The sequence below is a fragment of the Rhinatrema bivittatum genome, chromosome 4 (genome assembly GCF_901001135.1).
Source record: "Rhinatrema bivittatum chromosome 4, aRhiBiv1.1, whole genome shotgun sequence".
NCBI classification, from domain to species: Eukaryota; Metazoa; Chordata; class Amphibia; order Gymnophiona; family Rhinatrematidae; genus Rhinatrema; species Rhinatrema bivittatum.
In genome coordinates, this window is record NC_042618.1 from 189697066 (window position 1) to 189724427 (window position 27362).

Sequence of the window (27362 nt, forward strand, 5' to 3'; positions counted from 1 at the left end):
CACTTTAAATATGGCTTACGTAAAAGTTATAATGATTATAATAAGTAGAACATAAAAAGAGGGTATCATGGGTTGTGAAGAAAAAAAAAAAGAATAAGCAAATTACCCAGGTACTACTGTATTCGGTCGGGCATCCAGTGTTAAGTATGTCTGAACAGGGCCCTATATACCTATCATAGACTGAAAGCATTTGCTGGAACTTGAGCAGGCAGATAGGAATTTGTTAGTAAAAAGTCTAATCATTCGGGCAAACCAAGCTTCTTGGGTGGGTAGAGTGTCAGTGGCCCAATGAGTCAGTAAAGTCTTCTTGCCCCCCAGGCTCATTTTTCTTAATAATGCACGTGTTCGAATCATACTGTGGTTGGGTACAGGCAAAGTTACCAAATAACCAAATTGAGGGGATGAAGAGGGATTTGGAATCCCAATATAGTTATACATATTTCTCTCACTTTGGTCCAAAAAAGAGCAATATGTGGGCAAGACCAGAAGACATGTGAGAGAGTTCCTTCTTCAGTGCCACATTTGAGACAGATACTCGAGTTGGACTTCTTGGTGATGACTGGGGTTCAGTAATACTGCCATAAGAATTTAAATTGTGTTTCTCTTAAGGTGATATTCTCTGTTAAATCTGGAATAGCTAGGAAGCAATCTTTGAGCTGGAAGAAAAAGAGGCCAAAATCTGGCCAGTCTTGCCATTTTAAAAAGAGCGGGTACAGTGCTAACGCTGTTGGAAGATCTTGGAGCTCTTTATGAAAAAAAGGAAACTGACACTTTTCGTAACCTACTCCCCACTATAATTGCACTGCACCTTTGCAGTAGGGAGGGTTCTTGAAAGGTAGTCCCATGAGATTTAAGAAAGTACCTGATTTGGAGAAAGGCATAAAAATCGGTACGGGGATCTGGTACATTTCTTACAATTCCTGAAAACTGTGGAGAACCCTAGGACCATTAGAATAGAGTTGGGATATAGTAACTAAACCTTTTTCTTTCCACCCTCTGAAAACTGAGTGCCCTGTTCCAGGGGAGAAAATAAGATTGTCGCAAATGTTCAGGAAAGGGGATAATTTTACAGATAGACCCATCAGATGGCATAAATAGGACCAGGCTTTTTTACAGGAGCTGACTATTAGGAGCATTCACGTTCATATGGTAGGGGGTAAGAATTGGGCATCTATTTGTGGCAAAGAGTTGAGGGAGGGAACTGCTAGCCATTGAGTTAGATGTTCATAGGGGATTATATCAGAGGATCCAAGGATAAAATCCCTCGTACATCGCAGCATACAGACTAGGTTGTATAGTCAGATATCTAGACAGTTTAGGCCTCCTTGCTCCTGAGGTTTACAGAGAGCTTGAAGAGGGAGACGTGCTCTTTGACCATTCCATACGTATTATGCGATTAAGTTCTTTAATGTCCTTTTTAGTTAGCCTTAAGGGGACCATTTGTAACACATACAGCCATTTCGCTATAATCATCATCTTTAATAGATGTATCTTGCCTGTAAGCGAGAGTGGTAGAGATTTCCACCTGGATAGGGTTTTGGCCATTGAGTCAAGCAGAGAGGATATATTTGCATTATACAGTAATTTGAGATTGCTCGGGATTTTTAGTCCTAAATATTTCATTTCATTGGTGACCCATTTCAAGGGAAATTTACCTCTCCAAGCAGACGCAACATTCCCACTTATGTCTAAGACTTCTGATTTGTCTCAATTGATTTTTAAGTCTGCAAAGAGGCCAAAGGCTTCTTGCACTGTAAGCAGGTGAGGAAAGGCCTTCATGGGGTTTGTCAGGAAAATTAGAATATCATCTGCAAAAGCAGCGGTTTGAAAAGTTAAATATTCCTGGTTAAAACCTGTGATGTTAGTGTTTGCAGCTAATTTCCTTAGGAGTGGATCAATGGATAAAATGTATAGGCTTGGTGACAGAGGACATCTGTCACACTCCTCTCTGTATGGTAGCACTGTTCGATTTGCAGCCGTTCGCTATAAAGGAGCGGGGTTAGTATAAAACAAGGCAATGTATGACAGAGTATTACCCTTGAGCCTGTATCTCTTAAGCACAGAGAAGGGGTAGGGCCACGACACTCGATCAAAGGCTTTCTCTGAATCGAAGCAGATTACTAATGTTTGTGTTTGGGATTTTTGGCATAACTGCATTGCGGTGATTAGTTTGACTATGTGTGTACAGGCCATTCAGCCTTTAACGAATCCTACTTGTTGTTCTGAAATGAGTGAAGGTACTACCAAGCTGAGTCTATCCATTAGAACTTTTGCTAATATTTTAAAGTCACAATTTAGTAAGGAGATAGGACGATAGGAGGAAGGAAGACATCTTTACCCGGTTTGGCCAATATTGTAGTGTGGGCAGCGTAAAAATCTTTTGGCAAGAAACTTTATCCAGTGCATCTGTGTAAAAGGCAGTTAGGGGGACTATTAGCTGTGTTTTAATCCTTTGTAAAAGTCATAGGATAGGCCAATCGGGCCTGGAGATTTGCCCATTTTAGTGGTAGAAATGGCATTGAGGACTTTGAAGGTTTGAACTGGTTGATTTAAAAAATCTAATTGGGCCGCTGTTAGCTTTGGCAAATGTAAGTCAGAGAAGAAGGTATCCTTTTCTGGCCTCCCACCCAGTCTATCTTCAGTGTAAAGGGACTCATAAAAATGTTGAAATACCGCACACATTTCTGCTTTAGAGGAAACCAGATCTACAGATACTGTTCTCATTTGTTCAATAACCATTTTTCCTCAAAGTCCTGACTAGATTCGCCATGTGTCTCCCGGTTTTGTTCCCATATCGAAAAAAGATGTGCTCAGCAACCTGTAGAGTATGTTGAGCTCGTCTGTGAAGGTATACATTTAAACATTCTAGTATGGAGTGGTAGGTACTTTTTTGTTCTTTGGTGGAAGATTGGCTTAAATGATCTTTAGTTGGCTTTAGTTTGTCTTCCAGTAGTAGGACAGTTTGGCTTAACCGTTTTTTCCTAGCACTCAAAAATGCAATAATGTCTCCCCTCGGCACCACCTTGCCTGCTTCCCAAAATAGCTGTGGTATTGTTTTGTGCTGTTGGTTATGAAAGGTATATTCCTCCCATCTTTTCTTTAAAAAGATGGGAGGAATATGCTTTTCAATATTTACCTTTTACTTTTATGTAAGTTGTTGTCAGGACTAGGTATCATTCATTTTATATATGTCAATGACATACACCTTTAAATTCCTATAAAGAATTATCTTGAAGACACTTTAAAAACAATTGGAATCTATTTAACTTCAATCAGACAACTTTTAGTTCCTTCAGAACATGAGTGGAAAGTTAAAACATGCCCACTAGGATCAAGTGTCCATTAAGTATGGACCTATAAGAAGGATGTTCTAGGGGTCTCTGATAGTCCCTGGTGTTAAACAGAGTTAACTCATAATAAGATTGTAATACAGAATGGTATATTTGAAAGAGCTTTATAACCCACCCTCTCCCCCTTCCCCTCCCTTCTGCCCCCCCCCCTGTCCCCCTCCTTTCCTCCCCAACTGATCCCGTCCCACTAATATATAATACTGGAGATTGATCCCCCGAATCTAGTTGCGGGGGGCGGGGCCTGGAGTCGTGTGATTTCTGTGTTCGGGTGCCACACCCCAACCATTGACAGAGAGTGGAATTACCCATTTTCAAATACAAGGGGAGGAACAGAGAGACAAATAACATAAAAAAGTAAGAGAAACCACTAATAGCTAAATTAGGGTGAGTCCTTTGGTAAAATAGACTGTAGTTCTTAAAGTGTATCATATAATCAAACAGGTTATTTAGGGTTTCTCAAACAACTGCCAAGCATTCACTTAAAGAGTCGGCCCAAATAAGTCAAACCTGAGGCGGGGATTTTCGTCAGCCAAGTCCCTGTCCATAATGTATTGTTGTTGCTACTTCGCAGTCAGGAAAATATTTTGACCTCTAGCATTTGCAGCTCTGCGTTTCATGTTAGTCTCTCGACTCTCTTGAGAAGGCTTAAAGTCTCTTCGCATTTGTTCTCTGTATGGCGGGAGATCCTCTGTTCATGAAGAAGTGTTGTTATTCCGTTGTCAATGGGATGCCTTGTCCTCAGGTTGAGTGGCAAGATTAATCGTCTTCAGATGATAAGGGTGTGGAAAAGAAAAGGTATAGAAATAGAGTGATACATCACAAAATGAATCGCCAAGACTGTAGCTGCTCGGTCTCGTTCTATGTGTCCATTCCGAGCTCCCAGCATTCCAGGATATCAGATGGTATTGTAGATCAGTCACTTCTAATTTCTAGGAGTTTACTGATGAAAGATTGAGCGTCAGCTGGGTTATCAAATATCCTGGTCTTCCCTTCATACCTGACTCTCAGTCTGGCAGGAATTTGCAAGGAGAATCTAAAATGGTGTGCAAAGAGAGCGGAGCAAACTGGAGAAAAGTTTCGGTGGAGTAGGGAGACTTTGGCTGAGTAGACCTTGAAGATTTGTATTTTATGCTTCCTAAAAGTTAAGTTAGTGCATTTCTGAAAGGTTTGCATGATTAGAACTTTATGCGCATAGTTCAAAAGTTTAGCAATGACAATTTGTGGTCATGTATCGTTATCTTTCTTTACTCCGATGCGATACGCCCTTTCAATCCGAAAGTGGGCCTTGATGTCATCTAGGCCCAAGGTGTCCGGTAGCCATGTTTCCAAAATTTCACTCAAGTCTTGGTTCTCTACAGATTCGGGTATGCCCATAAATCATAAATTTGAACATCTCAAATGATTCTCCAAGTCATCTAATTTTGTCGCTTGCTCCTTCACCACTTTTTCTAACACGGCTCTTTTAGACATCATAGCTAGGGTGTCGTCTTCCAGTACCGATATACGGCCTTCCGCTTGGTCGAGTCTCTGGATGGAATCTGTAATCCTCATTTTAACTTCGTTCAGCTGAGATGAAATGCCGGCCAATTTTTCATCTAAAGCAGCTAAGACAACTGCTTTAATTTCGAAGATAATCGTAGCTTGTGGGATCTGTTCCGACACGCTTTCTTGCTCTGTTGCAGCCAGCGCCATTTTAGCTATGGAGCTGCGTGGTTTCTCCTTGTCCTTTTTTCCACTCCGTATGGGTATCCCTGGAGAAGATTTATTCATATATGGAACAATCAACATGTACTCGCTGAATATTGAAAGGCTCAGTTCGTAGAAGGAAAGGATGCGGGTGATTTTCAAAGAAGAAGGGGTGTGGCACCCAGAGCTTAGGGAAAGACATCTTTCCCAGCTCACCACATCACATGACTCCTCCTTTCGTTTTGTTTTTTTAAGGAGGGTTGGTTCTTTCATAAGTTGTACTCGGTTTATTCTGTTGATTCTGTTCTCATGCATTATTTGTTTTAGGGGGTAACTTTCAAACTCTGCACAAAAGTTTAAATTCTGCAGGCAAAAGTACATGCACAGACCTGCACCTGCTACTTGTGCAAGTACTTTTCCCAGGAAAATATATGATGTGAAGGTTAAAGTGATTACTCTGTCTGTTTTCACTGCCAAACAGGTTCAAAAAAATCGCTCTCTGAGTGCATTGTGCACGTGGACTCCATGGATATCTTTCCTGTGGGATGGTGCGAGACGAATGGGTACCCACTCAGATCTCCACGCAGAGCAATAGGTGCGGCTCCATTTTGCCAGTTGTGATCTGAATATAGCAATGAAGTCCAAGAGAATAGCATGGAGTCTGGCAGGTGCATGGGACTGCTTCTTACTTGCACTTTGAGCAAGCATACAAGACAAGGAGAGAAATTTTATAACTCCTTACAGAGATAGAGTCTGTGTGTGTACATTGTAAATACTTTACTGAGGATTTTCAAAGTGAACTTATGCACATAAAATACTTTGAAAACCAGCTTTAATGGACAAGGCACATGCTGAAGTGTACATGCTTGGAGCAGGTAACTTTTACATATAAATTTTGATGCATACTTCTGAAAATATGAAAGTGTGTATGTAAGCCCTTTCTTTGCCCTAATGCCACCTCCTGTTATGCCTCTTGCAGCCACAGGTTTTAGGCACATAAACCCTTTTGAAAATCAATCCCTGATAGAACAAATTTTGATGTTTTCTTGAGTTTTGTGGTTTATGTTACGCCAGCAAGCTTTATGTGGGTTCTGCAGCATTGCTCCTCATCCTTAATATTGTTTTTCCTTCCTGCTTTGCAGTGAACAAACAGAGGAAAATTGCTGTCGTTCAGCCGGAGAAACAGTAAGTGTCTTAGTAACTAGGTGGATCTATGGTTTAATGGCTGACAAGTATGGGTCCACAGTTCCTGAGGCTCATATGCAATTCTGAATCTGCCGCTGATTCTGTGCGTCTGTGGGCAAATAAACCATCATGTGCTACATGCCTGTCTCGCCAGTGGAGAATGCCGCTGGTTTTATAACTGTGCATTAATTATGTCATTGGCAACTATCAAACGAAAAGGTAGTGATGGAGAAAATCTTCCATACGCTTTATCATATCTTTTTTAATCTAAATAATTTTCTTCATTTTCAGAATCCTGTCTTCAAATACAGTTCATCAGGGACTGAAGAACCAGGAGCTAAATTCCTCAGATCAAAGTAAGGCTTTTTTTTTTTTTTTTGCTCTTCCCTGTATAAACTGCTGATAGGTGGGCTAGCAGCTAATAATGTTGATAGTGGAGACTCAGAGTTATTTAACATCACAGTAGTGAGTTTCTTTATAATGATTGTCCTATAATAACAGGAATGTAGATTCTAAAATGTTTACCAGAGTGAGTTCCTTGTATCTGCTTCCTAGAAAACGCACTGCACAATTCCAGCCTTTAACAGTATTTTGGTCCAGTTTTAACATAACTGAGAAGATGTCATAGGATACTTGGTGCTGCTTATGGGTGATATCTACTTTTCTGAGGGAAATAACATTTTGCAGTCCCTATTGAGCAGAGAAGATATCTGGGTAAAGTTACTCAGGTAAGTTATAACCAGGATAATCAGCAGGATTTACCCAGGTAACTTTAGGATATTGATTTCCCCCACCATCCTTACCCCACTAAATTTATCTGGATAGCACTGAATATTGGTATTATCTGGATAGGTTTAGTCCTCGCCCCAGAATGCACCCCATCCTCTGGCTAAAGTTTACCGAGGTAAAACGTTTCTTGAGCAAAATTTTGCCAGTCAGCGGGTGGGAAATTGAAATCTGGTGGGGGGGTTGTCAGGATAACTTGAAAATTACCCGGGCAAATCCTTTCCAACATCAGCATCTAAAAAAATAATGTACTTCTTTGCCTGATGGCTATTGTCCTCCTTCTTCCTTTCTGCAGTCAGAGAACACTTTATAACCTGGCACATCCCTCCAGTTTACAGCTTTTTTCCCCCCTGAAACATCTCCATATTGATGACAGCACTGGGACCTCAGCTATGTCTGAGTGTGAATAACTTGGGCTTTAGTGTAGAGAAAGCGCATACTATGACCTTATTGCGTAATAAGCAGACTCTGTTCAGCATACTGAAAGAATTCATTGCCTAACCCTGAGCAGAACAACTGACTGCTTAATTTCCACAAGGCCGAGATGAATGAGAAGTTAACTGCAAACTATATAAGAACATAAGAAATTGCCATGCTGGGTCAGACCAAGGGTCCATCAAGCCCAGCATCCTGTTTCCAACAGAGGCCAAACCAGGCCACAAGAACCTGGCAATTACCCAAACACTAAGAAGATCCCATGCCACTGATGCAATTAATAGCAGTGGCTATTCCCTAAGTAAACTTGATTAATAGCCATTAATGGACTTCTCCTCCAAGAACTTATCCAAACCTTTTTTGAACCCAGCTACACTAACTGCACTAACCACATCCTCTGGCAACAAATTCCACTCAGAAAGGCAGTGCTATACAGGAGAGCAGAGAGCTATCGCTTCTTAAAATATATGAGAATAGGGCATGTTGTCCAGTATTGGGGAGGAGGAATGCGCCATTTACACTTTTACTGGTGAACGGAAGCATTCCTTCATCAACGACCTCGCTGGTGCTCCTGTTGCTGCTGCTGCTGCCACTTAATGCAGCTTCCCTCAGACTTAAAACCTCCTCTCTACCAGATGGTGAGAGAGAATCATTATGTGAGGCAGCTAGTGAAAATGTTGAATAAATAAATCTGCTCTGTATTGGTTTATTTCAAGGCTGCCGCATATGGCAAAAGTCTCATAAAGCAATCCATCAGCGTGGACCATACTAATAAATACGTTTACTGTTAAGCACCAGTGAGAGATGAACGCAGCCAGAGCTCCCACTCTTTATTGTTTTTAAATGAAGGCAGCTTCATGTGGATACATTGCCATCTGTTTCTGTCAGTAGTCGTGAAATGAAAATGTTACTTCCTTAGATACAGTTTTGCTTGTGCTTCTTTCTTTCTTTTACTTTTGTTTTGGCTTCATACCTGTGAATGGAAATCCAGTGCTGGGACTGCTGTGCCCAGCGGTGGGCAACCTGAGCTCTTCGGGGGGGGGAAATTAAACTTCTGAACTGTTACTGGAGCCAAGTTATGGGGAGAGGCAGGGGTGGAGGGCTTGTCCCATGTGCAGCATTAGCATGGCAGCCTTGACTGAGGAACTGATTCTGTGGCTAAGTTGACGGGTGTACGGGGGGTCGGGAGACGGGGACAGTAGAGTTGCCAACTGGCTCCAGATTTTCAGGACAAGTTGATCCAGTCCTGGTTTTACCCCATTGCATGTGGGGACTTGTAGTCTTGCTTTTCTAAGGGAATTTTATAGGGAAATCTGAAGTACAGGTCTCTGCATGCAGTGCAGTAAAACTAGGACTGGTTCAGCCTGTCCTGAAAATCTGGAGCCAGTTGGTAATCCTAGAGGGTAGGGTGAGGGTGAGAGAGAAGGGTGGGCATGTGCAGTCTCAGCATGGCAGTAGTGACTGAGAAGAGGTGTACTGAGATTCCCTGACACCTGACAAGCACGATGCCTACACAACTGTACTTAGGGCTTGGGATGAAGGAATATTTTAAAAGGTGTCTTACCTCAGCCAAGTCTTTCCTCTTCCTTAGAAGATAAGAGAAGGTTGAACTAGTGGTACATGGAAAACTTCAAATAACGTTACAAGGAGAAATTAGTTCTTACCTGATAATTTACTTTCCTTGATTCTAGCCAGATATGTCCAGACTTCATCCAGCCAGATCAGTCTAGACATATGGGTTATGCCTCCCAACCAGCAGAGAGAGACAGAGATTAACATTGTTGCTGACATCACCCCTTACAGGCTCCTGTGCTGACCTCAGTCTGCCAGTATTCTATGTAACAAGCTAAGATAAACATTTTTAATACACTAAACTTTCCCTCATCCCTCAAGCAAAAACCAGAAAGCTTCCAAGGGAGAAACAAACAACTGAAACAAGAAATAGAACAGACATAACCTGCATTCCTTGACATCCAGTGCACCAATTAGTGCACACAAGAATTTTTCTGACAGGAGAATAATACACTTCACACAACAGGGAGGATCCTGGACTGGTCTGTCCGGACTCAAGGAAAGGAAATTAACAGGTAAGAACTAATTTTTCCTTCCTCTTCATCCAGCCAGACTATTTCAGATACATGGGATCTACCCAAGATATTCCTCTACTGAATGGGACACTGCCAATCCCGCTATCAAGAGTTTCAAACCTAAGGAAGCCTCTTCCCTAGTTTGAAGGTCGAGACGTTAGTGCTTTGAATAAGTATGCAAGGAAGATAAAGCCACCACTCTGCAAATCTCCAGAGGTGATAACCAGGCGAAGTTCTGCCCACAAAGTCTCCTGCACTCTGGTAGAGTATGCCCTCAATTTCTTGGGAAGTGGCATAATTCCTTGGATATATAAGTCCTCCCCTATTACTTCCTTACTTCAACAAACTATTGATCTCTTCAAAGCTGTTCTGACACTTTTAGAATCAATAAACTGAACAAATGATGCTCTGAGATTATGAAACTATTAGTAATCTTTAATTACTGAAGAAGAACTCTCCTAACATCTAAATGATGAAATTGAACACCCAAGTCAATTTGAAAGGAAGAGAGACCTGTAAACAGAAAGTTCTCACCCTTTATACAAAAGCACATTACTGCAAAAAGGTAAAATGTAGGAAAAGACTTTGGATGCCAAAATATAGGCAAAATAAATTGAACAAGTATAATCATTAGAAAACCCCCAAAATACCCTCGTACTGTTTCAAAGCATTAATTTAATGATTCAAACTTAACTGAAGACCCTATGAAACAATAAAAATTGACGTGGCCAATGTTTTGCCCATATGGCTGCATTGGGACAATATATAAAATGGCTCCAATTTGATCACTTGTTTAAGTTGTGTCTCTCATCATAACAAAAAAATGATCCACGGCAAACTGCCTACAAATCTGATCTAGGACCCTGCAACTTCTTTATCTGATGTAAAAATGTGAAACCATCTTGGGAAGGAACAAAGGAACCACCTTGTCCAAAGAACCCAAAAAGGGATCTTTACGCAATACAGCTGAGCTCCAAAATTCATCTGATGGGTCAGAATTCTATCAGAAAACACTGCCCTAAGAGTACGCAGTTAGTGATGCCTCTTTTAGAGGCTCAAATGGATGACCAATCAGGTATGACATAAAATTCCAATTCCAGGAAGCTACTGATTCTCTTACTGTAGGCCAAATATTCTTTAGTGAAGGAAACAAGACACATTAACCAGCCTCTGTAACAGGCAATAGCCACTACCTTCACCTTAGAGATTTAAGGGCCAACCTTTATCCAATCCCTCTTGCAAGAATTCTACGATAGCCAGCATCAAAGCTCCTCTAGCCAAGATCTTCCTAATTGAGCACCAATCCTTAAACAACTTCCAGACTCCTACATATGCCAAGTGTGAAAATGTTCTTGGATCACAAAAGAGTATTTACATTCTTCTGAGAATACCCCTTCTCTGATAGATAAGCCTTCTCAAGGGCCAAGCTGAAAGACAAAGCTGAGAAGGATCCTTATGAACCACTGGCCCTTTAACAGTAGGCCCCTTTCCTGAAGCAACAATAGCAGATTCCATACAGCATCCTCACTGGATCTGCATTCTAAGAACACCTTGGCCAATTGGAAGCTATCAATATCACTAGCACCTGATGCCAGGAAATCTGCAAGACTGCCCACCAGAGGCCACAGGGGAACCCTGAACTCACCAATCAAGAATCAGAGCATCCAACCCAGATGAACCTCTTATCCTTCTTTGGCTGAAAAATCTTCACACCTATGTGTTTCTGTTGACCGTCAACAAGTCAATCACTGGTTCTCCCCATTTGGATACAATCTGGGAGAATGCTTCCTAGGATAGACTCTATCCTCCAAGGTCTAGTCTGTTGCGACTGAAAAAGTCTGCTTGTATATTTGCTATAGGAGTGGTAGAGGGTGCTTTTTACATGCATTTCCAGCCAGACTAACTACAGACCTATCTCTTCCGCCACATGCTGACACCTGATCCCACCTCAGGGAATTATATATGCCATCATTGTAGTATTGGCTGACAAGATTCTGACCACCTGACCCTGAAGAATAGATGCAAATTAAAAGGAGTGCCTTCCCTATTGCTCCTGTTTCCAACAGATTGATGAACCACTTGGCTTCTTCCAGATTTCAAATGCCTTGATCCACTATACAGTGAGCACCCCAACCCCAGAGACTGGCATCCGGGTCACCATTATCCAAACGGAAGACTCAAGATCCGCTTCCACTATCATGTTTTTACATACTAGCTCCCAATGGGATACCTCTATACCAGGAAACAAATTATATCACAATGATAGAGAGGAGCATCTTGGTGGCGGGGTGGCACTTTATTTATTTATTATTTTTATATACCGACATTCGATCTCATTCGAGATATCACACCAGGATGTCCAGGATGGCATAGGATCCTGCAAGAGACTAAATGCACAATCAAATCTTTATGGGTAGAAATCCCTTGTGTGTTGGGGAAGAGTATAGCGATAGGAGAACATACCATCCACCTGGCCAAAATGATGAGACAGACAGTGAAATGCTAAGAGAGATTAGGGAAGCTAACCAAATTGGTAGTGCAGTAATAATGGGAGATTTCAATTACCGCAAAGTACAAATAATGCAGATGTATGTTCAATCCTAACAGAATACTCTGAAAGGCATATTAAGGTTAAGAAGTTTTAATATTTCCATTTGGCAACTCCACAGTTTTATACGAACACCAGCTTAATGGCGTCCCCCGACACGGTCCCGTGTTTCGCCGCGGGCTGCATCGGGGGGGATCGCCATACAGGAATTCACAAAAGAACTGTAAAACAAACAAATTAACAAAAGTCAGGATAATAAAGGGACTTACAGCCGACCTACATACAATGCAGAAGTTATATGATACAGAGAAATATATTATAACATACCTGGCAACAGCATTCAAATAGTAACAGGGAGCGCAATGCCCTTCATAGTTGACAGGTATTTAAAAAAGACAATGGCGCCAAAACCTGCAGGAGAACCAACCACGTGAGTCCGAGGACTCCGTTCATTGGTTCCCGTCCCTGCAGTGCACCCCAGCAGTACAGAGACCAGCCAACCCTGCTAGTGTGTCTAAGTAAATAGGAACCATTCGATATCGCGATTCAAACCCTTTGGATGTACAGTGTCCAATGTAAAAATCCAGCGCTGCTCAATCCTGCCCAATAATTCAGCATAGTTACCCCCCCCGTAAAGGCCGAGGAACAACCTCAATCACAAAATATGTTAAATCTGAAAGAGAATGTGACTTATGAATCCAATGCTCAACCAAGGGTTCTTTTTCACGCTGTAGCCGTATGTTAGAGCAATGCTCTATGATGCGGGTCTTAACCATGCGGGAGGTCTTCCCAACGTACAGTAAAGAGCAGGGGCAACTAATAATGTAAATAACACCTGACGGAATGGGAACGCAATTGAAATCTTCTACCCGGTTCCCCTCCGGTTTACTTTCCGTCGGGGAAAAAATTTACGAGACAAACTCGTCCACACGGATCTCCCAGTACCGCCTGACCCTGTCAGTGATTCGGGCCATCATGCTTACGGCCGTTGTGCCATATGTGCCTATACTCGTGTCATTACTTGTTTTTCACATCCCATTTCAGGTAGAAGATTTCAATTGCGTTCCCATTCCGATTGTACCACGTCAGGTGTTATTCACTCCAACTCTGATTGGTATGTAGGCTGACAGCTGTCAGTGAACAGATCAATCCCTGATGAAAACTCAGTGAACATACCAATTGGAGCTGGAGTGATGTGAATAAATGCATGTTACCTGTCATACAGGGGAAGTGTTCGTATTTGGCCCAGAGGCTCCGGAATTCTAAAGAAAAAGTCTGGGTCCTGCTGCAGAAGCAGGCCCTGGAAGAACTCAGCTGGGCTTGTGCGAGCTGGAAGGGAGGAGGAGCGTCGTGCCCATGCAGCAGGAGAAGAAACTGGCACAGTGTAAGACCTGTATGGTAGAAGGGAGGAGGAGCATCTGCCTCACATGGCAGAAGAAGAAACAATGGCAGAGTCGGCCCTGCGCAATAGAAGGAGGAGGAAGTCAGTCGGCCACACAGGCCTGAAGGAGAAGGCTGTTGTCCCTTGGATGGGAGGAGAAGGTTGTGTCATTGATGGGTTTGAGGGGAGAGGGGGAGAGAGAAATAAAGTTGAATTTTCAAAACATTGCAAGTGAAAATATTAGCATATCTGCATGTAATTAGCCACTGCTCGCATATTCCATAGTTTAAAAATGTCCAAAATACATGCATATTTCCACTTTTGCACACAAATATATGTGTGTAAAAAAGGAGTGGCCTGGGGCATTCCTGGGCGGGGCCACATGAAAGTTGTATTCTAAAAGATACTTAAGCACATACATTTTCCAACTTGTGTCTTTTTACACCTGCTAAGTGATAATAAACATGTCTGTTGTGTAGTAGTAGCTGGATGGAAGGTCTCAATGAACTGGGGAGAGTTCAGGCTGAAGAACTAGAAGGGTCTTGATGACCTAGGGAAGGTCTGAGCAAATTGGTGGACTAATTAGTTATACTGGTAATTTCACGCATGTGTATGTTTTAAAATACACTGATATACGCGTGTAAATCTTGACTCATACGCGAGTAAGTCGCACTTTATTTTCTCATACAAAATATATATGTGTATAATTTAAATATAGGTGGGTAAAATATGCACATTCAATGCATTGAATATGTGGTTTCAATGGATTGCATGAAACCACGTGTTGGGCTACATACATGGTATTTTGTGGGTAAATATATGTGTATTTTATAATATGCATATATGTGATGAGCACATATTATAAAATACCATGGCAAAAGTATGCACAACCACATACAAGCGTGTATGCCGCCATGCATAAGTTTGAGAGCGAGTAAGTAAGTGGGTATGGGAGAGGGAGAAGAATAAGTGCGAGTGAGTATGCAAGTGTGTGTGTAGAAGTAAAAAGTGAGTGAGTAAGCATGTGTGAGAGTATGTAAGTGGGAGAATGAGAGGAGTAAGAGTATGTGTATGATTGTGTGTCTGTGTAAGAATGAGCATGTAGGTGTGTCAGAGTGAAAATGTGAGCCTGTTTATGTATACGAGAGAGAGTTTGTGCGCTTTCCTCCCTTACTCACCAGCCAATAACATGATAATCTCAGTCTGAAGGAAAGAAAATTGGGAAATAAGACCAAATTTTTCCATAACTGCTAGAAATGACTGCTATCCTAGTACATAGCCTGAAGCCCACTGGTGAAAGATAAGATCCTGTCCTCCTCTACTGGCTTTCAGGCCAGCTTTGAAGGTTCAGAGGGTAGGGGTAGAGGTGGGCATTTGCTCCCTTACTTGTTGAGGGTGAGATAGGACTGCTCTGGCCACTGTAAATTTTGGAGGTGTGGAAGTGGAGGCTGCTATGGCCCTGCTACAATTTATATATTATTTTAGTGTGGGTGAGCTGAGGCCACTGGTTGTTTGCAAGGATTCTTTTCAATATTTAATAAGCTAGTGAGCAGCAAAGTTTATCTGGGCAACATTAGCTGAGAATATTCAGCGGGAAATTTGCCATTCACTAGCCATAGACTCAATGCTAGAAGTTTATACCTGAAAATCTCCATTTATACCAGAGGAATATAGGGAAAATGTTAACGTTTGCAAAGTACTCGGCAATTAAATGCAAACTAGTTGATCATTTGTTAGGCCAAGAAGCAAATGGTAAAACATTTCTAGGCTGGGACTCTGTTAGGCTGCACTGCAAACTATATCTCTAGCTGTTTTTTGTTGTTGTTTTTTTTTTTTTTACTAGTTGTAATCAATGGAAAATACTGCTGTCCAAAGATCTACTTCAATCATCGTTGCTTCTCAGGGCCCTACTTAAACAAGGGAAGGATTGCAGAGCTGCCTCAGTGTGTAGGACCCGGCAATTGTGTTCTGGTCCTGAAAGAGGTGAGTGAATTAGCAGTAGGTTATGTCCTCTTGGTAACTTCCTTATAGGGGAATTTTGCTGCAGATTTGACTTTGAATTCCAAAGTTGATGTGAAACTGGATAGATGCAGCCAAGACGTGGTCACAAGTATCCAAAGCCTTCATGACTTTCCAACTGCATGTTGACAGGTGTACTGTGGAGCAGGTCCTTCTTTGTTATAGTTTGGTACCAATATTAGATATTTAGTGCTTTGGCTAATTTTGCACAGTTGTCTCTTGTACTACCAGATATTTGGTGCATCTAGTATAAAATGTTGGAGATAATTCTGTTTTCTATAATGTCTTTTTCTCTAGCCCTATATTGCCAAAGGGCCAAAATTTGTGCTGAGAGATATTCTGCCTCTGTCCTATACTCCTTCATTTCTGGTCTTTTGCTTCTCTTTCAAAGTTCATTTATATGTGGTGTTAGCTTTAAAGTGATAGAGCAGATGAGAGGCCATGGACTAAAATTACCAGAGAGTCGCTGTAGAGCATGGGGGGGGAAGGAGTGCTGCAGGATATACAAAGCCTGAGTCATAGGGCCCAGAATTGGAAAGTTCCCTAAGCAGACCCTTCAGCCTGCTGATTTCCAAATAAGAGAATTGTTTCCTTTTTCAGACTACCTCAAGAAATTAAAATCGGGCATATACATAGATTTTCTGGTGTTTTTCAAAGTTACCTTATTGAAAATAACCTGAACCACATCCGGTCCTAGGTTGTTTTCATTAGTATAATTTATACCACCATGGTGGACCTTCCTCTCCCCTTTGCCATAAAGTTTCAAACTCATCTTGGTTATATTTCCGTAAGGGTTTCAGCCCAGAAACATTCTTCTTGGCCCTTACAGATTTGAGAAGAAGCTTTGACAGGGGGGGGTGAATTCTACTGTGATTTCATTATAATTATCTGCTGCCTTTGGTACTATGGACCATGTAATTCTGATTTGAACCCGGTAGCAGAAGTGGCATGCTGTTTTGGTTCTCCTCTTTTTTGGAAGTGCGAACTCTTAAAGTGAAAGTGCAAGAATCATTCTTCCTTTTGGAACTTGAATTTTGTTGTACCTCAAGAGTTGGTATTGTGTTTGTTCTTTTAAACATCTATGTTTAACCCTCATGTAATTAGATAATCTGGTCTTCAAGTGCATTTATGAGAAAATGATTTTCAATTGTAACCAGGACATAAGCAATTGAGCAATTCCATTCTGGGCTGTAATTAGTTATTGCATGGTTAAGATCTAATAAACTAAAAGATAACCCTAAAAAAAGATATTCTGGATTTAAAATACCTTCAATTTTGCCTGCAGTTCCAGAGATACAGTTAGAAGATTCTGAATTGCCAGTAAAAATAAATAAATAAACAAATAGAAAAGAGGTCCTTATTTTGGGGATCACATTGGATCCTTGATTGACATTTCACATTTTGCTCAATTACACATTATTCGAAACGTATGCCCCTGTATCTCTCTCTTTCAACTGTGATACATACCTTGATCACAAATTGAATGGACTAATTCATTATATGCAGGTCTAAATCTCATACAATCACATCATTTCCAAGTTGTATGGAATACTCACACACGTGTTCTGCTAAATTTGAAATTCATGACCTTATCACATCGGTGGTTCTTTATTCACTACATTAGCTTCCTGTTTCCTTTAGTGGAAAATTGTATGCAAATATATCCCATACCTGTTCATCCCACACTACCACCACATCCACACCACCCCCATGCCCCTCCCCCCCCATGGGCAGGCTTGGTGAGGGAAGCGATCAAGGGCTCTGCCACTAGTTAGAAAAAATAATTTTACCTGGGTATTAAATTTATTTCTTAAACACACCATATTCATTCTGTATATACTGAAGACCAGACCTATTTGTGGCTCTTGAGGGCCAGAGTTGGCCACTTATGAGTGTATCGTGCATTGTTCTAAGGGTAAAAAATGTTTTCCATATCATCCACCAGAGCAGTGCATACGAATGGGTTTTTCTTCCCTATAGCAGATAGAGTCAAAGATTAAAAGCTTCACTCCTATCAGCTGCTTAAGCACTGTGCCACCTGCAGTTCCTCAGTATTTCTCTGTCTTCAGCAGATGGTTGAGGTGTCAAACGCAGTCAGATGATGTGTAGAAATACATTTTTTCCCAAGAGTGGGCAGGGCTGCAAAGGGCGATCTTCCTGGTCAAGAAGGAGCAGCGTGAGGGGTGAGGTGGCCCTTATTGTGTTTCAGACCTCCTCTCACTTAAAGGGCACAAAGTCACTGGTGCTGGTTCCCTCTTTCCTCTCCTCCATGTGGTTCTCCTGCTCTGGCTCCTGAAAACATTGTTCAGGGAAGTATTTTTTGCTTCTAGTTTTAGCTTGGGTGCTTAGGTGAAGTGGAGTTCCTAAAAAAAAAAAAAAAAAAAAAAAGTTGTTACGAACCAATCATTGTCTGGAACAAAGGGGAGTGATTTAAGTTCAAGTGCCAGCCTATCCTGCGGTGTGGGCCAGTGCCAGGCTTGGTTTTAGCCACCGAGAGAGGAGAAGATAAGCGGTGGGGTGCTTTATTTTTCCTTTGTGGCTGCGCAGTGCTGTCATGGCCACTTCTGCTGAGGGTGGGAAGAAATGTCACGTGCGTGGGGTAGGCATGGGATAATCCTGGCCTCCAGTTTGTGTTGCTCTTGCTCTGGAAGTGGAGTGTACAGTTGGAGAGAACCCCTCCCCTGATGCAATGGCAATTGAGCTGTGGATTTGGATCCAGAGAACGCCAAGATAAAGCAGGAGGGAGTCCTGCTGTTTAGGATTGGTTGGGGGCTGTCTTCCGAGGAACCCATTTCTCCGGAGTTTGTGCTAATGCATAAAACTTTTTCAAGTAAAAAATCTGGTACCTCTAATGGGAGCTTCTCTGGGGACTCCAGCATTTTCTTCTCCTGAATACCCTAGGTTGGAGATTGACCTGGATTTAGGCTCAGTCTCCAGGGAGGATTCACTAGAAGAAGCTCCAGAGGGAGTCCCAGTGTGGTGGTTTTATGGCTCGGACTTCTTTACGCTGGGCACAGCAAATTCCAGTGTCCTCCTTTAAGGAGGAAATGTTGGAAAAGGAGATGGAGAAGTTAAAGGCTGGTCTAGCCTACATCTCAGATGCATTATATGGTTTGATTTGGACATTGTTTAAGCTAGGTATTTATTGTGGCTGTGCAAGTGGCAGCAGATGTATGGCCCAAATCACAGCTTGGAAGCCTGTCATTTCGAGGGTATCTGCTATTTGGTGAGGACCTGGAGAAATTAGTCAAGCATAATGGTGCCTGAGAACAAGCCCAGGGGAGCTCATAACAGTTTTCTAAACAGACTGAAATTCTGGGAGTCAAGACGTTACCAGCCAAGGAAGAGTCCGGTGCCCCAGAGATAGTATGCTAATAGATCTCAGCCCTTTCGAGGGCATTGAAGAGATAGTAGAGTCAGTACCTTTGCCAACTAGGGAGGCCTTAAGAGCTCACGATGAGGTTCAAAGGTCCACCCTTCCACCTTCCAGATCAAGACTGATTTGTCCCAATTTTAAGGAGAGTGAACCCAAATTCAGTGGACCCAGTGAATCCTAACTGTAGTAAGGGATGGTCATGCTTTAGAATTTGTGCACCCAGTAGTCGACACGTTCATGGTTTCTCCCTGTTCTTGCCAGACAAAACAGAAGACAAGCATCACCCTACACCATCTTCTCCAGTTGGCAGCAGTGATACTGGGTACCAAAGGGAGAATGGGGTCTAGGTGGTTCCATTTATTTTGAGATGCCAGAGAAAGAGGGCACCTTTCGGCCTATTTTGGATGTGAAAAAGGTGACTATGTCTTTAAGGATGCCCCACTTCCACATGGAGCTTCTCCAGTCAGTAATTGCAGCAGTAAGAAGGGGGGATGGGGGTTTCTGGTGTTCCTGGACCTTTTGGAAGCTTAACTGCATATCCCGATCCTGAGGGAACATTTAAAATTTCTCAGATTTACAATACTTGGAGGGTACTTCCAGTTTCTGGTGCTTACTTTTGGTCTGGCATCCATTCCACACACTTTTTCAAAGGTCATGGTGGTAGTAACAGCAGATGTTTATTGGGAAGGAATCATGGTGCATCCATACCTAGATGACTGGTTGATTCAAGCTAAGTCAAAGGAAGAATGTCGGCACATGGTCGACCAAGTAGTTCAACTGTTGCAGACTATACGTTGGGCTATCAAGAGCAAGCTTTACCCCTCTCTGGGGTTGTAGTATTTGGATGCCTGTGTCTATACTCAGGAAGGAAAAGTATTCCTGATGGTGGTAAGGATGTTGAAACATCAGAGGCAGATTTGTGAATTATTGCAAATGAGGGCTCCCAACGTCTAGGTCTACTTGCAGGTTCTGGGGTCAATGGCTTCAACCTTGGATTTGGTTCCCTGAGTGGGGGCTTATATGAGACCATTACAGAGAGCTCTTCTTTAGAAATGGACCCTTCAGTCACAAAACTACTGTCAGACTACCTCATCTGAAGAAAGCCAAGTTCAATCTGATCTGGTGGCTCTCGGAACACAATTTATCTAGAGGGATAGATCTAAAGATTCCGGATTGGATAATTGTGACTTCAAATACCAGTCTGAGTGGTTGGGAAGCTCTTTGCCAAGGACAAACCACCTAGGGTCTCTGGTGAGGCTTGGAGGCCTCAAAAGAGCCTTGTTGACTTTTCTGCCTCTGGTCAGAGGGAGAGTAGTGAGAATTCTGTCAGACAATGGAATGGCAGTGGCCTACATAAACAGGCAAGGAAGAACCAGGAATCTGGCAATGTCCTTTGAAGAAGGTCTGCTGTTTCAGTGGACAGAGAATCATTTGGCAGCAGTTTTAGAGTGTCACAGATCTCTCAGGCCCAGTGAGGGAAGGAGGGAAAGGAGATTTCACTTCAGCCATAGCCCCTACTGGCCAATCAGTGGCATTGATGGTGAAGCTCAAGAAGCGATGCCGCTCCAGCCCTGGATCATTTAGGGAGGGGAATGGAGGGGACAGCTGAGACCGCTGATGGCACAAGGGCTTTGGTCAAAAGAAGTACAAAAAACATGCAAGTATGTTTGCTTGCTCGTCTTTTACTCAAGGCTATAATTCCCTGCAGTTTTAAAAAGAAAAAAAAAAGATATTCTGCTGGAATGTAAGGCTCTTATTGCATCTTTTAATGGAAGTATAAGGTGACCATCATAAGATGTCTCTTTGTGCGAACGGCTTATAGGTGAAGTCTTTGAAGCACAAGGACTAATTTAATCATTGGTCACTTATACTAAGTCCATATATTCTCCTGGCTGAAGCTGTGAGTACCTCAGAGTAATGCACAATTAGTAAAAGTGTAATGTGCACTTATCTCCAAGACTGGCAGTCTTTAGTGTGGTCCTGAAGTCTGTCCTCTGACACTGCAGGGTTTTGGAGTGTGCAACTCCTTCTTCAGGGAGCTTCAGGAAAGTGATGCCCGCCTGTGAGTAAAGATTACTCTGGTGAGGTCAGCTTGCCTGTAAGTGCTGTGCAGAAGAGAATGGAAATGAAAACGAGCCCATTAATGTTGCATAGACGCTTTCAATTTAATTTATGGCTTGAGATTGGAAGAGAGACACTTACAAAGTTACTCAGATATGGTCAGCTGTGCGCACTGGTCATGAAAGTTATCCTCGCTACAACAACAATAATGAAGAAGAAAGGATTCTTGAAATCATTTGAAAAAAACTTACTGCCAAAGAGCAAGCCCCTTTGTAAGACTTACATATGCCGAGCTGCATGCTGCCTGCTTCAATTTCTCTTGCCCGCGGCTGACAGCTTTGCCGCTTCAAAAACGCCATATTTAAGGGAAATCCATCGACTATGTGGTTGACAGCAGGAAATGACGTGTGCTGAGTCATATCCAAATATGGAGAGTGCCATACGAGGAAAATGACGTTGACGGTCTTGCGGCCATTTTACTAAAGGTCCTAATATGGGAAATGACGTCAACAAACTCTGGGGGGAGTCCTGCAGCCATTTTTTTTAAAAAACACTGTCAATGGAACGGCTTTTGGTGATGACAAACAAAAGTAGGCAAAGGATATCAGCGAATAACCAGCCATTTTTGGAATTATCAAATGAAGTAACAAATGATATTATAAAATGAATGGTGTCGGGAAAACGGCAGCCATTTTTTTAAAAAAAAGGATGTTCATATGAGAGAATACCATTCAACTTTCTCGTTTAATCCTAAAGGTTTTGTGGATCATAGGCGAAAGATCAATTGATTCTCCTTGAAGTTTAGAAGAGATGTTCTGTCACCCCCTCTCCAATGAGGGGGTACGTGTTCAAGAATGGCCAGGAGAATATATGGACTTAGAAACATAGAAACATAGAAACATAGAAACATAGAAATGACGGCAGAAGAAGACCAAATGGCCCATCCAGTCTGCCCAGCAAGCTTCCCTCATTTCTTCTCTCATACTTATCTGTTTCTCTTAGCTCTTGGTTCTAATTCCCTTCCACCCCCACCATTAATGTAGAGAGCGGTGATGGAGCTGCATCCAAGTGAAATATCTAGCTTGAGTAGTTAGAGGTAGTAGGGGTAGTAACCGCCGCAATAAGCAAGCTACACCCATGCTTATTTGTTTTTACCCAGATTATGTTATACAGCCCTTATTGGTTGTTTATCTTCTCCCCTGCCGTTGAAGCAGGGAGCTATGCTGGATATGCGTGAGGTATCAGGTATAGTCCTTGTGCTTCAAAGGCTTCACCCTTAAGCCGTTCGCACAAAGAGACATCGTACGATGGTCACCTTATACTTCCATTAAGAGATGCGATAAGAGTCTTACATTCCAGCAGAATATCTATTTTTGTGTTGAGTTCTTTATTTCTGCTTTTTTGGGTCTCATTTTATTTGTTTTAAAAAGAAAAGCATTGTGCTACAAAAAATTATGGAAAAAGAAACTGTGAATCTGTAACTTTAAAGGTTGGGCAAAAGTTTTGTGGAAAAATATATTTGCTGGCACAGTTTTTCTGGCAAAGACTTCCCTTCCAGGAGATTAAAGGCAGGGAAAGAAGGTGTGCTACTTTAGTATTGTGCCAACAAACTTACATGCAGATTTCCATCTACTTTTTTGGGCCTAGCTTTACCCCAAATCTCAGTCTGACCCTAGGACATCTTTCACCGTCTCTCACCAAATCTCCTGTCCAAGAGCTTTCACACACTGGTACTTGATGTATAGCAAACAGGAAATATATGAAAAAATGTGATCTTAATCTATTTATACAGCCCCATGTCCTTGCAGCAGATTTGCATTATAAAGGACTTGAATGGTATTTTTTCTTTTCTTTTGTCCTCTCTGTTTCTCACCATCTTCTTGCAGGTTCTCACCTTACTCATAAATGCAGCCTACAAGCCAAGCCGCGTCCTTCGAGAGCTTCAGCTGGATGAAGAAGCCTCCTGGCATGGGCATGGCGAGACACTCAAAGCAAAGTAATTATTTTTCTGATAAATTATCTTTTAATTATAGTTTAATTTGAAGAGGACTACAGTGAACTCAGGGAAACACTGGAATTAAATCTTTTTTTTTTATTTGGAGCAGCATTAGCAGGGGGTCTATAATGCTGACTACAAAACTTATGTGAAGTCTCATGAGCTGTGATTCATGGACTACTGACTATAGTGAGGCCCTGCTGGAAAACCTGACTTCCACTCTGTGTTGGAGTATATAGAGGTATTCAATTCCATATGGGAAATCACTTTGATCCTGAAATACTCTGTCTTTAATATATAATGACGGGAATCTCCATTCTCCGAGGACAACTAGTATGGCAGTCCTTACATGTGGGTGACATCATCTGATGGAGCCCAGACTGTAACTTGATGTCATATTTCTAAGACTTTAACTATGCCTCACTGTGCATGCCAGTGTACCACATGTCCATGTGGGGGCTCCTTCAGTCTCTTCTTTTCTGTGAAGCCCACTAGTCATGGTTCCTCTTGCTCCTGATTCTGAACCTGTTCCTTCTGGGTAATTTGTTGCAGGATTGTTCATTGTGGGGGCCCTGTGGATTTGTTTTGTCTCCTTGTAGGTCTTTAGATAGGTTTTTCAATAGTTTTCTAAGCTTTTGTTACCGTCTCTGTGCCAGGTCAGTGCACAGTCTGTGCCCAACAGGCATCGATTACCTGCAGCTATCAAGTTTCATTTTGCCTCCCTTATTTTCTGTTCAGCCATGTCCAGCATTTTCCAATGATGCCCTCTATGCACCAGGGCTATGTCTATCACAGAGCCTCATGATAGATATATCCTGTGCCTGGGGGTATCGTATGATGTCTGGAAGTGTCATCTATGTGTGACCATGATCTCAAAGGGATGACCATCCCAGCTGGATGTTATAGAAAAGCATTTCAGGCACCAGAGGGCCAATCCATTGACATTGAAGGACCATGGAGCAACACTGGAGGTTGGTGATGCATCGGCATCAAGAGAGCAGTCCACTCCCTCAACGTCTGGAATCAGTAGGGGCCTGGCCTTTCCATCTGGTTCTTCCTCTTCGGCACTGACATTGAGAAGCTCCAGTGTTGAGAATCAAGCAAAAGCAAAGAATCACCAGCATCTGGCTCCATTGGCATGTGATACCAGGAGTGGGGACAGTCTGGCAATAGCTGAGAGCACCCCTTCCTTCTGAAGCAGTCCCATGGAGAGGAGAGCTTATTCTCACTGATGACTCAGGAACCACACCAGTCTCCAAGAGTCCATGCTTCTGCCACCTATACATCTGTTGGTTCCCAAGAAGATGTGGCCACTCTTCCTGCCTCCCAGTCAGTGTGTCATTGACTATCTTTGAGGAGGAGTGTGGCAGAATGCCCTATAGAAACCCTCAGAACACCTAAATAGACCAGTTCCAGCAGTCTGGGCCCAGTCCACCTTAACACAAGGCATTCTGGATGCAGGGTGTCTCCTCTGAGCAAGAATAAAGCATAGGCTCAGAAGAGAGCAAGTCAAGGTCTGAGGAGAAGGAGAAAGCATCTCTTTGTAACATAACTGATCTACTGAAGTTGTTTTTCTGATGTACTGCAAGGTAAGCAGTTTGAATTATGTATGATGTGTGAAGAAAAAAATTGTGAAGAAGAGAACTGGAGTCCAGACTCTGAATCTGTCCTCCTGAAAAGCCAGAGACTGCTCATGCTCTGTGACAAGGAGTTGGACAAAAAGATTCATCGGGCCTCAGACAAGACATAGTGAGGCCTCAGTCCTGTGGCATTGAAGACATTGGAACTGGTATGGGCTGAAACTGAGCCGTTGCTCAAGCCCTTCCAGCTGCCTGGTGGCCTTGCACCAATGCCAGTATCAGTGCTGATGCCAGTCCCCAGAGGGAAATCGGAGTTGATGGTGGCTGCCCCAATGGTGATCTCTAGCCCATCAGGGAAGGAAATGTACCTGAGTCACCAGAGCATCTCTGGGTCCAGGCCCAAGCAGACTAGTGTACCCTTCTCTGCCTTGCCTATGGTACAGACACCATGGGGGTAGACACCACCAGCCTACCAGTTGGGGTCTGATTCTTAGTTCCCCTGAGGGAACAGATATAGATCTGGTGATACTTCTGAAGAAGAGGGATCAATGGGTTTCCCATCTGACCCCTCTCCTCCGTCAGAGAGAAGGAAATCCTCTCCTGAGGACCTCTCCACTGGCATTGTTAAGAAAATGGAAGAGGCCATTCCCTTTACTGTGCTGATGGAGGTTTAAACCAGAAATGAGGCTGGATGACAACCAGTTCATGGAGCCCTCTAAGGAGGCCATGGCAGTCCCCAATTTAAAAAATCTTTCAAGAAGTACAGATGAGGATGGGGAAAACCCGCTCTCTGGATCCTCTGAACAAGAAGGCAGACACAATTATGTTGTCTAGAAGGCTCCCAGATTCAAAAACAGGCAGCTACCACACCAATCTCTGGTGTTCGAATCTGTACATCTCAGTGTTCGGGGTGTTTGTTTCTGTAAGGCTGAAAAGATAAAGCTGGTAACATCTGGCATATGGGGTCTCTATGGCACAATACTGAAGGTCAGAGGATGATCTGCGATACATTTTTAGTCTTCTTTGTAAAGCCTTGTTCTTACGCACAGCTTGTAGTATTATCTGTTTTTTTCCCATATATAATCCAAGTATTGCAAAATCCTCAAGGGCTGTTACTGGTGCTGTTCTGTGGTTAGTCAGTTAGAGGTAGATTTTAAAAAGGAGCGCTCGGGCTTACATGTGCGCGCGCTACCCGGCGCGCACACATGTATACCCGATTTTACCTTTTTAAAATCCAGCCCTTAGTGTTTCCTTAAGAATAGTATTTAACTTATCCCTCTGTTCTAAGTATAGAATCCCTTCTTTTAGCATTATTATTTTAGCAATATGGTTCATAGAGGGGCCGATTTTAAATTTTAAGCGTGCGGGGTACATTTTGTACACCTGATTTTATAACATGCGCGCGCTCCCGCACGCATGTTATAAATTCCAGGGTCAGTGCGAGCAAGGGGGTGCACATTTGTGTACCTTGCACGCACCGAGCCCAAGGGGAGCCCCGATGGCTTTCCCCAAGGCCGATTTCGGAGCCGCCTTGGAGGGAACTTTTTTTTTAATGCAATCCTTATTAATATTTATTTATTACCTTTATGCAAACTGTTATCCGGATTAGGTATTATCCATTTTATATGTGCCGATGATGTTCAGCTTCTAATTCCTATCAAGAAATCTATCGAAGATAGTTTAACGACAATCGATATCTACCTAACCACCATAAGACAACTTTTAATATATATGAAACTTATATTAAATCATCAAAAAACCAAAATGATCTTATTAACAAGAAAATCAAACCTTGACAGAACTTTCCGTTTTAATTCAGATTACATGCAGATTGATTCTACCGACCAGGTCCGCAACTTAGGAATTCTTATTGATCATGAACTTAGAATGAAATCTGACATCAAGAGGAAAATTATGGATGGCTATTTTAAACTACACATTTTAAAATGTCTTAAACCATTATTAGAATTTAATGATTTTAGAACTATTCTTCAATCCCTACTTTTCCCTACTATAAATTACTGTAATTCTCTTTTATTTGGTTTACCTGAGAATTCTTTAAGACCTTTACAGCTTCTCCAAAACGCGACTGCCAGAGTCCTATGTGGAAGAAAAAGATATGACCATATCACGCCAACCATGATAGATTTACACTGGCTTCCGATAAAGCAGAGAATTGAATATAAAATTTTGTGTATCATTCACAAATCATTAAATTGCGACCGAACTGAATGGCTAAACGCCTCCTTACAACTGCATACACCTCAAAGGAATCTTAGGTCCGCAAATAAAGGTCTTCTTGCAGTGCCTTCTATAAGAACAGCACATCTATCAGAAGTCAGAGACAGCAATCTCAGTGGCAGGGCCTAAATTATGGAATTTGCTATCAGATAAGCTTAGACATCAAAAGACATCAAAATAGTAAAAAAACAAAACAAAATCTTAAAACCTGGCTATTTAAAAAGGCTTACGAAAACTAAACACTATCAAAGACCATACAGCAGCCAGTCGCGGTGATGCAAACTTAAAGCAATGGACTAAGCAGCAACCTTGCAGTCAGATGCTCTTTTCTTAAACAATTCTTTTTTCCTTTTCCCTTGTTTTTAATTTATTGCCTTGAAAACCTTCTTATTATTTTACCTATTTTAACAGAATTTTAGTTTAAATTTAATTTGTTTCCATTTTACTAACTTTTAAAATGTCTGTATTCTCCTATATTTTAAGCATAAATACTCCTAGTTTGTTTTCTCTCTTTACTTTTATTTTAATGAACTTATTTTAATTATTTTGCATTTGTTTTAATTAATTATAAATAACTCTTGCAATGTATTTTGAATTTTGTATTTATTTATTGTACACCGTCTAGATTGTT

At 42.0% G+C, this 27362-nt stretch overlaps 1 protein-coding gene across 7 annotated transcripts in view; it reads left to right on the forward strand.

Annotated features, from left to right (window-relative positions):
- Positions 1-27362, forward strand: part of SFMBT1 (Scm like with four mbt domains 1) — a 270863-nt gene that overhangs the window by 216584 nt on the left and 26917 nt on the right. For all 7 annotated transcript variants that reach the window (XM_029599417.1, XM_029599420.1, XM_029599421.1 and 4 more), the window contains 5 exons: positions 5518-5631; positions 6179-6221; positions 6513-6577; positions 15302-15441; positions 22801-22910. In XM_029599417.1, the coding sequence (XP_029455277.1) occupies positions 5518-5631; positions 6179-6221; positions 6513-6577; positions 15302-15441; positions 22801-22910 (472 nt within the window). The remainder of the gene's footprint in view (positions 1-5517; positions 5632-6178; positions 6222-6512; positions 6578-15301; positions 15442-22800; positions 22911-27362) is intronic.